The sequence below is a fragment of the Cornus florida genome, unplaced genomic scaffold (genome assembly GCF_030987335.1).
Source record: "Cornus florida cultivar Cherokee Brave unplaced genomic scaffold, ASM3098733v1 CherokeeBrave_3.0.0_Hap2_Chr01, whole genome shotgun sequence".
NCBI lineage: Eukaryota > Viridiplantae > Streptophyta > Magnoliopsida > Cornales > Cornaceae > Cornus > Cornus florida.
In genome coordinates this window covers 57,510,865-57,521,703 of record NW_026775571.1, presented here as the reverse complement: position 1 = coordinate 57,521,703, position 10,839 = coordinate 57,510,865, and the positions used below count along the sequence as shown (strand labels likewise).

At 34.4% G+C, this 10,839-nt stretch overlaps 1 protein-coding gene across 1 annotated transcript; it reads left to right on the top strand.

Moving 5' to 3' along the window:
• The first annotated feature begins 6,786 nt into the window (after nt 1–6,786).
• Nucleotides 6,787–7,861, top strand: LOC132272786 (F-box protein CPR1-like). Its single transcript, XM_059773881.1, has 2 exons — nt 6,787–7,735; nt 7,778–7,861. Exons 1-2 carry the CDS (start codon nt 7,253–7,255, stop codon nt 7,859–7,861), a joined length of 567 nt encoding a protein of 188 aa, XP_059629864.1. The 5' UTR covers nt 6,787–7,252.
• The last annotated feature ends 2,978 nt before the right edge of the window (nt 7,862–10,839 follow it).

Genomic DNA, 10,839 nt, shown 5'->3' with positions numbered 1-10,839 from the left:
CTGATAACTGGAAGGTGATGGAGCCAAAGCAGGTACCGAGGATGGTGAAGAATGAGAAGGTTGTTTAATTGAAGCTACAAGATCACGTGAGAGAGGGCGAGGAGTGTCACGTGCACCATTGTTGGATTGTGGTTGGAATCCATGTAATTTGTAACAATTAGCAACAGTGTGGCCATCATGACCGCAATGATCACAGTGAGTGCGCGAACGACCTCTAGATCCACCTCGTCTAGACCCAGTGTGATTACGAGATGTTGGCCTATTAGTGAACTGATTATTGTAGTTGGATGTTACTGCCAAAGCAGAGCCTTCGTGTTGGTGTAGAAATAGAGAGTTCACGTTACTTTTCTTCCTGAAGAAGAAGTGAATAAATTTTATTAACTGGTGGCAGTGATTCTTTTAACAAAATCTGACTACGAAATGGAGCATATAATTCATGAAGCCCTTGGAGAAACTACATCATACGATCTTGATAGAGGAAATCAGCCACAACTTTAGAGGCACCACACGAACACATAGGTATGGTTATATAAGATCCCAATTCATCCCATAAAACCTTTAAACGGGTATAATATACAGTGACTGAAAGAGTATTTTGCTTTTAATTAGAGATTGATTGCTTTATGTCAAAAAAAAATTGCACTATTTGGTTGAGAGCAACGCTTTTGTAAATCGCTCCAAATTGCTTATGCCGAATCGGTGTAAATGATACTAGCCGCAAGTTCTGGTACCATCGAGTGAATTATCCATGATATAACCATGTCATTCACACAAATCCATTATTCATAGATTGAAGAAGAAGAATTCGGTATAGGAATTGTACTATCAACGAAACCGAGCTTATTCCTTGCCCATAAGGCTATACACATGGATCGATACTAGGTATTGTAGTTATCTCCATTGAGTGGTGTAGACACTAGAACGGCTATGGGATTGTCATAATGGTGCAAGGTGTATGGGTTCAAAAAGGGATCAATGATATGAGGAGAGACGGTGTTAGTCTGGAATATAGAAGTCGTAATTATAGTATCGGTAGTCGCCATGGAGGCAAAAAAACAAAAAATGAACTTTGAAAAGAGACCTAAGGCTCTAATACCGTGTCAAAAACTATAAACTTTGAAAAAAAATAATGTTTTTCCTTATTGAGTGGTTAACTCTATACAGAATTTATCTGGAGATTTCTATAGTGTTACATACGTAAAGATCATACCTAAATCAATGCAAGAGATCTTGTTAATTTGTGTGCTTACCCAAAATAAAAGCTAAATCAATACAAGAGATCCCACTGTTTGTTTGTGTGCTTGCCAATTATATGCTAATCAAACAGACAAAAAAGACTTTAAGGGAGAGAATAAACTGTTACGAGTATTCATTAGTTTTTACCATCACTCCTAATCGGAATACCGTGATGCGCACAAAACGGTCTTAGTCACCTGTGTGTAATGTGAAAAAAAACAAAAAATCTGTGTATATACACATCTCATAAATGGTCTTAGTCACCAACTCAGTGATGCATGCTTGACACCTGTGCATATATTGATGGGACACAGAAGTTTTAAAAACTTTTAAAGGGATTTTTAAATAAAGATCTTGGTTCATATGTAGAGACAATTTTTATGCATGAAGAATATGATGATCCATTCAATTTAGAGTTAGTAAACTTACATCAAGGTTTGAGTAAACTTTAGATCTCTCTTTTATAGTGAATGTTCTCACTTATTATAAATCCCTTTGTTAGATGCCTCTTCCTTGAATCTCCATCTTGCTGGTAATAATCTTGTTTTTAGGAATCACCCATAAACCTCCATGAATAACCTTGGAGAGCTAAGCTTGTAAGAGCCTCCATGAGATGAGAACACTAACCCTAAAATCTTAAAGAGAGAAAAATCTTTTCTTATCTTCCAAAAATTAATGCACAAAGACATACCCTAAAATATATATGAAACTTATGTATATATAGGCAAAATAAAAATAATAATTGAAGACAATATATTTTTCTCAATTTCTAAAATTCACGTGACATCTCAAATCTAATGGGACTTCAATATCAAGTTGGGATATGAGTGATAATCTTTTGAGCTTATTATTTTCTTGGTTACAATGAATTAATAATTGACCAGATCCATTATACCATGAACCTGATTCAATTAATTCATAAATTAATTTCTACTCCACTAAAAGAAATTAATTAAACTCCAACTAAATAATAAATAACCTCTAACTCAATGTTGCATTTTGACCCTTTTATGCAAAATTAGTTATCGGATAAATAAAGCTATCAATCCAACAATTAAATTAATATATTTATTTTAGGACCTTTGATTATTTCCGACTTGATCTCAATAAAACATTTTAGGTGTCCAAAATATCTTAGCTCATATAGTTTGGTCAAATAGTCAACGAACCACGCCACATCATCAATAATGCCCCACATAGCTTGGTTAAATGATCAATGGTCAAAATTACGTGGCACTTACCACATCATTAGTATACCTCGAACAAAAGATCAAAGACTTGAAGACCTGAGTTGGGAGCAGGACTTAAGATTACTTGGGATCCGAGGAGGTTCTTAGTTTGGTGGATGAAGTTCAGGGCTTGTCGAGTTGACCTCGGACCTGACTCGTAGAGAGAGATACCATTTTGACTCCTGTACATTTTTTACCCATCTTAATTAACATTATTTTATAATGTTAATGGGCCCACATGTGCTGTCATGTGACATCACCCAACTTCTCACTTGGCCTATATAAGGAGGTTATCCAAGGCCAAGTGGAAAGTAAAGCAAAAAAAAAAAAAAAAAAAAAAAAAAAAAAAAAAGATGAGCAAATAACTTCTCATGCTTTCTCCATGTATCTTCATCAAGTGAGTCAATGATATACTAATATACACTGCCATCTTCACCCTTTCTCTTGAGTTTGCCTGTGCTTCCACCTCTTCCAGTTCACCTCGAATTCTATTATATTATTTGGACCACTTAGATTTGTGTATGATATCACCATTTATATGTATTTTATTGTGTTATGAAAATGAACACCTACAATTTGGCGACTCTACTAGAAATATCAACACAAAGTCAATGGACTTAGGCGATTAGCTGATCCGGTCAGAACAAAATCTACTATGGACTCACAATTTCTCGCACTGCCTTACACTAGTGATATTGCTCTAAAACTCATGCTCATTATTTTCTCATATTTCCTTTATACTTGATGCACAACCAATTTAGCATGAAATCTGAAGCTTATTTTTTAAATAACTAACGCCCACACACTATTAATTTGGCGTTGGATTTCAAATTCTCTATGAAAGCTATACATGCTACCTGTTGTTGATTTTTCCTAGTGACCATATCCAAGAACCTAACAACCGCTGTCAAAAAATTTGGTCCATAGGTGGCTTTATTTATTTGTGCATGCAGATGCAGTCACTCTACAATAGCTATATCATTAGAACATATAATTATGTACTATTTAATTATATGTTTGCTCATCACTTGAAGACATTCTTTCTTCTACGCAGAAGGATTTCTATTTCAGATCATATTTTTATATGATTCTATTTCACAATATATATTTAAAGTGGTAGCCTATAAAGTACAAATAAGTACTGGCCTACTAGCTTACTGGTTTATATACTGTGTTATATATATAAAGGCATATAGGCCAGTCAGTCCCTTTACTTTCCTAATGGATACACACATATTTATGTATACAGATACTTTCTGACACTTTAGAAAATGATTATCTATATAATAAATTAAGTTAGGTAAAGTGCACTAAACCCCCTCAATTATGACCTAATTGCAATAAATCCCCCAAAGTAAGTAAAACGCCTAAATTATTATTTTGTTACATTTAGTAACAAGTTGCCAAGGAGCCGTCAACGGAAAAAAGGAAATTACTATTTAGCCCTACCTTCAACAACATCCTGTTATAGTACATTATATCTCTCTCCTCACTCTCTCCCTCCTTGTGCTGCAACCCGACGACAGACTCTTCTGTCCTTCCTACGCCTCTACCCTTCCTCTTCTTTCACTTTCTTAGACCCCTCTCTCTCATCCAAATCCTAAATCTAAGGCCATGTCTTTGTTGATTTCTTGATAATTTTTTCAGTCTCTTTCTATCACTTTCTTGCCTATCTGGGTTGTGCGGCGTCTAAGCTCGATAACCTTCCGGACATGGCACTCTGCCGCGAGCGGTGCGCTTTTCTGGACGAAGCGATTCAGCAGCGTTATATACTCGCCGAAGCTCACGTCGGCTATGTAAAATGGATGATTAGAATGCCATGAATGAAGATCTCTCACCTTGGGTTTAGGACTTCAATTTTGTGCAAAAAATATTGGTAATGGAGTGAGAGAGTGACCAAGTATAGAAAAGAAAATTTGAGAATGTAGGGAGAGAGAGGAGGCAAAGGGGTGAGCGATAGCCACGTGAAAATCGTTGCCAGAAAACCTGCATATTTACAATTCCGTTGAAATTCGCTCAGCCACCAACAACTCCATAGCCAAACGACACTCATAGGCTTCGTTCTCCATCTGGCTACACCATACCTCTGTTAAGTTGTCTTTTATCATAGCAACTTCATACCTCTATTAAAGCCTACCACCACCATGGAACCACTTCAAAATGTTCTCTCTTTTTTCTTTTTCTTTTTCTCTCTCTACGGTTAAAAAAACTATATTGGCCACATACAATTTCAGTTGAAAACAATAGAAAAAGAAACGGAAAATAAAAAAATATCATTCACAATATCAATTGAAAACAATGAGAAAGAAATGGAAAAGGGAAAAAAATTCATTACTGCAAAAGAGAATTTTAGATTCGCTGATCTACTTAGAGAGAAAGGTGAAGAAAATGAAGATAAAAAGGGTATTTTTGTTTAAATTTTTTTTGAATTTTTTTTTGAATTTAACAGTTGAAGAACAGGTGGTTGCAACAAAAATGATAGTTTAAGTTGTTTTTTTTTTTTAAACTTTTATAATTTAAGAAGGTCTATTGTAATTGGGTCAATAATTTAAAGAAATTTAGTGTACTTAATTCTAAAATTATGAATATCATCAATTACCTTTTCATTTTATTATTATAATTATAATCATTTTCAGTTAATGATTTTACCTGCAATTAAGTCAATCTTTCGTGACTGTTTTAGTTTGAGCCACATAATTTTCTCTCTACCCAATATACAACTACTTCTCATACATACATTAATATAAAAAAATATTATTAAAGTGCACAGAGATTTACACATTGATGTGTTGTCACATCTAATATGGATATTTAGAGTTTCTTGTCCTAACACAGGTAAAAAAAAAAAAAAAAATTACTAATTGATAATGCTACTGTATCTTACTGTCACAACTTTTGCTTTAACATATCACATCATACTTGTTTAGTGTTTCAATGTGTATTTTTTTACTTGACCAAAACACAGTTTCCGACTAAAATGTCATCCTGCTCGAGGTCCAGACATCTCAACTCTGAGATGTGTCTTTTCATCAAAACAGCTCAAGAAACCATGTATATATATATATATAGATATTCATGACCGCACGTGTGCTAGTATACTGTTACACTTTAACCATGTTTGTACATCCAGCTCTATGAATAGGTGTGCGCAAACCTACTAAACTCCATGCACATCTTTTTAGGTATACCAACATATACAATAAATGCCATCATATCTCCTGACTCTACCACGTGATGACTTTTCGTAAAAATTTTCATAAATCAAGTACCAAAGATTCAGCTCCTCCAGAATCATTAAAACTGGTTTAAAAATCTTTTACTTTTCTAAGCTTACTGCAATTTTTTTCTAAATGTTAAATAAAAAAAATAAGCAAATTTCACAAATCACCTACTAAATTTTTATATTATGCATGTAAATATAAATTATAATAATATTACACAAAGATTCATATTTTTCATCATAAAAAATTAATATAAATTTGTCTTTAAAATTAAAGCATTTATTTTTAATATTTTCATGTTTTTTTATTTTATTTTATTTTATTTTTTTATTTTTGGTACTATACTTTCTACATATTAATGATTACAACGAAAATGATTTAAATTTTTTTGACTTTCGATTTTGGAACTCTTCTTGTGGGTTTTAGTAGTTGAGTATGGACTCTTCAATGATACCTTAAAGTATAGTCTTACAGTCATATTTGTTTCTTATTCTCTTTATTTATTTGTTTGGACGTAAAATATTATTTTAATTTTTTTTTATTTTTAAGTAAAATATATATATATATATATATATATATATATATATATATATTTATTTTTTCAGTATTTGGTAAAGACATAAATCGAGATTAAAGTCGAACATATCAGACATATAAAATAACTTATACGAAAAATTTATGAGTAAATTAATTTTAAAAATATTAAAAATAAATAATTTAATTTTAAGATCAAAAGTGTAAATTTATATTAATTTTTTGTGATCAAATGATCAATATAGATCTTTGTATAATAGTGCTATAACTTTATTTATATGCATAATATAAAAACCTCGTAGATATTTGTGTAATTTGCCCTAAAAAAAATTATAAGTCCTTGAATCCTTCTTTTACTATATCCAGCCTTATAGCCTTCTATTTGTAACTTTGTATGCAAATGGCCTTTGATTTAATGGTATAATTTTTTTATCTTAAAAAAAAAAAAGAAAAAGAAGAAGGAGAAGAAGAAGTAGTTCGAATCTCGTAAAATAAGTATGTGTATTTATTTTACCATTCAAAAAAAAACTTTGTATGCAAAACTATGGTATGAAATTAAGAAGCAATATAATATCATGGTTGGTCCCATCAAAGGCTAAGCCGTATTCACTTTCATGCTATATGATCAGCTCACAGTAGCTACTACTAAAAAGGCACATAGACTCCATTTATTTCTTATGTTACAAAGGTGCACTTTTTTTCAGGTCGACCAAGGATGCATGCATATCATTTCTTACATTTGCAAATCATTTCAGCCTCCCCAGTCGCCTCCATCTCTACTGTCGTTCTGGACTCTGAACTTGCCCTCTCTCTCTCTCTCTCTCTCTCTCTCTGCAACTGCAAACTACAAAATCTACAAGAATCAGAAGTTCAAAACCCATATATTTCTTTTTAACTATCTGTCTGCAAGAATCCAAAGCTCAAAACCCTTATCTTTCAGTTTCCATCGCCAAGGTCTGTAATTCTTGTTTTGCAAACTAAAAGCAAGTTTAGGGTTTTCTTTGTTCATTTCCAGTCACGAATTGAAAGAAAATGTCAGATTTCCTACCTAAAGACCTTTTGATCGACGTCTTCACCGGACTACCCATCAAAACCCTCGGTCGGTGCGCTTGTGTCTGCAAATTATGGTACTCTTTGATCACAAACCCTAATTTCATCACCACACAGGTCAATCGATCGTCCGCGAACAGCGACAACAACCTTACACTAATTCGAACCGGTAACGGCAAGAGCATGCTTTACACAGTGATAAATTCCAATTTCGAAAACGCATATGGGGAGCTCGAGGGTCCACTGAAGAGCTGCAGGGACCTAAATTTGAGGATAATTGGTAGCTGCCATGGCTTACTGTGCCTTTCCGAAGATTTGCACAGCTACAAGGAGAAGCTTTTTCTATGGAATCTATCGATTCAGAAGAGGATGGATCTCCCGCCATTGCGGGTCACCTCTCGATCACACGGTCGGCATATGCACAGCATTGGATTCGGGTTCGATTCCGTGACTGATGACTACAAGGTTGTCAGGATTGTGTATATTGCCGAGACTGATGACTACAAGGTTGTCAGGATTGTGTATATTGCCGATATGGGTTTTGGAAATCCTCCGGAGGTTGACATTTTCAGTCTGAGCACAGGGACATGACCTTCTCCCCACCCAAACTCACAACTCCTCGTTGCGGTTGGGCCACCTGCCTACCGGGTAGACTTAGCCGGACGCCTTCCGGACTACGGGTTTGGCTCTGATACCAATTGTAACGGGTGGGCGCTTGTCCATTTAACCAAAAGCTCGAACGATTAGGTAAGGCTGTATACCACCCATTTATACTCAATCTCTTTCCCATCCGATTCTGATGTGGGACAAAATGAACCTTGTTACAGCGGGACATCACCCATTTGGGTCTTTCACATAACATCCACGAGAGGTCTCCACAGGTTTATCTCAACGGGGCTTCACATTGGCTTGCTCACGATCGGAAAAGCCCCAACAATGTCTTCCACTTGATCGTGTCATTCCACATGGGTGATGAGGTATTTCGCGAGATCATGGTGCCCGGAATCATTTTTCGTGCGTACGCGGAGGGAAGTGTTAATGTTGTTAAGTTTCAAGATTCACTGTCTCTAATTGCTGGTATTTTGGGCGATAAATATTGTTGGGTATGGGTGATGGAGTATGGCATACCCAAGTCTTGGACAAAAATGTATTTTATTTTAATTCTTATACGTTGTATATGCCTGGGTTCTATCGTATCGCGGATCCTGCATTTAACGAACCCCTATAGCATCACTACGGTATTAGTAGGTAGCATAAACTTAAAATTTTGTCGGTCAATTACAGTTTCATATTCGTATATTTGAGGAGTTACAATTATTGTTTATCTTAATATTTTCTTTCAGGGTTGAAAATCACGAGGAATCCAGAGAAGGTTGACAACTGTTGAAAGAGTAGAAGTGGCAGCGTGAACTCTTTCCCTGCTTTTTGTTGCTTTTACTTTGCGTACGGTACATAAATCTTACAAACATTTCATTTGTTAAACCTAAGTGTGGAGTTGCATGGATGATTTGTCTAAGTTGTTTTAAATGCATAAATGTGTGACTTGAAGTCGAAAACTTGTTCTTAAGTCTTGAAAATGAAAAGTCAAGTCTTAATGCATGAATGTGTTTTGAAATGGAACTTTTTGCAAGTTTTTAAACTTTATTTGATGTATGCTCATGGTTAAGGTGCAAAATTTTGAAAAAATGATCTTTGAAAGTTGGAAATTTCATTTGTGAATAAGTTATTGGTTTTCAAAAGTTGAAAATGAGTTTTTGGAATTTGAATTTGAAGTGTGATGTAAAATTTTATTTTCTTTCAATTTTTGAGTATTTCAATGCACGATTCTTGTGAGAATGCCTATCTACAATGCATGTGAATGCTAGAACTCCAAAGTTTTAAAAAATTTCACTTTTGAACCAAAGTTTGGAAATTTTCTAAATTGTCCAAAATGCCCTTAAATGATGCTACTGCAGGGTAGGATTAGCACCTCTAATTGGTCAAAAGTCTATCCTCCTATAAGTTTTGAAATTTTCTAAATTGTCCAAAATGCCTTTAAATGATGCTACTGGTAGGATTAGCACCTCTAATTGGTCAAAAGTCTATCCTCCTACAAGTTTTGAAATTTTCTAAATTGTCCAAAATGCCCTTAAATGATGCTACTGCATGGTAGGATTAGCACCTCTAATTGGTCAAAAGTCTATCCTCCTATAGATATCCGAGATTGATTGTAAATCAACTTGAATGGTATTCGAATAGCTGTTAACCCCTCATCATTCTGTTCTTCATTTGATTCAATAGGATGAGACTACCACACAGTGTATGGCCTTCATGCCACTTATTACCGTGTTTAAGTTTCAACCATTCCTTTTGGCCTATTGGAAGGAAAAACTTTAGAGTAGATCTAGCTCATATAAGATGTGCCTTAGCCTTAGAGGAGCTCACCAGCCAGAAAAAGGTGGCGACGATTTGTTTAATTTACTCTTTTGGCTTCATAAAAGTTTGTTTGATAATATATTCAACCATCTCATTTGCACAAATAAAAATCAATTAGTTTTCATATGTGTGTGAAGCCCGTTTCTAGAACCGCCCATAACTTTTTGCTCTTTATCTTCTAATTTGAGCTCAAAATTTTGATGAAAACAGTAATAATGAGGCGTGTGTTATATATAGTCTCATAGTGTATGATATATATTCTCATGTAGAGGTATGCTATGTGTATGTCAATTATATTTAATACACTTTTAAAGGTTTTCTATATATATATATATATATATATATATTTCCTCTATAACTTTAGTTTCTTTTCTCTATATTTCCCAAAAATAACACACACTATAATAAATGAATAAAAATATATATAAAATAAAATTTAAAATGTATGTATCTCATCATCTTTTGTTTCTTGTGCTCATATATGTTTTAATAATATTTTGTTTATAAACTCGTATTCTCCAAATTTATACATGTATAAATCAAACGATGTATACACATATTACATATCATTGTATGTGTATCACAAAATGATATGTTTTAAATAATATGTAAAATATATATTATGTGAGCTGGGGCTTATTCGCACCAAATCAGTACTTTGGGAGTGTGCACGTGAGGGTGTAAGACACCCGTTAAGCCCAGTAGAGGTATGTTTTCCACTCTTTTAAAACTTTTGGCCTTTTTCGTCATTTCACAATATGACATTCTTTAAATAATATATAAAATGTGTAATTTGAACACTTCATTTCGGTTGGGAATTATTTGTACTAAATTGATAATTTTGGGGGTGTTTTGTGCACTCTAGGAGTGTGATGCACATTGTTAGTGTAGTAGGAGAAATTATTGGCAGTATCGTTACTTTGCTGACATGGCATCACAAGCCAATAGAATTGAGTCTTGCTGCACAGCTGTATTTCTCACCCTGTTCTCTTTCTCTCACTTTGCTGACATGGCATCACAAGTTCAAATTGGACGACAGTGACACAAGGGCCTGAAAACAACAAAATTTGATGGTGGCTTGGACAGCCGGTTCTTCGCCCGCCGGTGAGTGAAGGGGAAGAAGGGGAATTTTGGGTCTGCGACTTGCGGTGAGA

Bases quoted from the DNA above. Each gene is read 5' to 3' on its own strand.
- LOC132272786 (XM_059773881.1), top strand. From the start codon at position 7,253: ATGTCAGATTTCCTACCTAAAGACCTTTTGATCGACGTCTTCACCGGA. The intron at 7,736-7,777 runs GTTGTCAGGATT...GATGACTACAAG, and splicing joins CCGTGACTGATGACTACAAG to GTTGTCAGGATTGTGTATAT.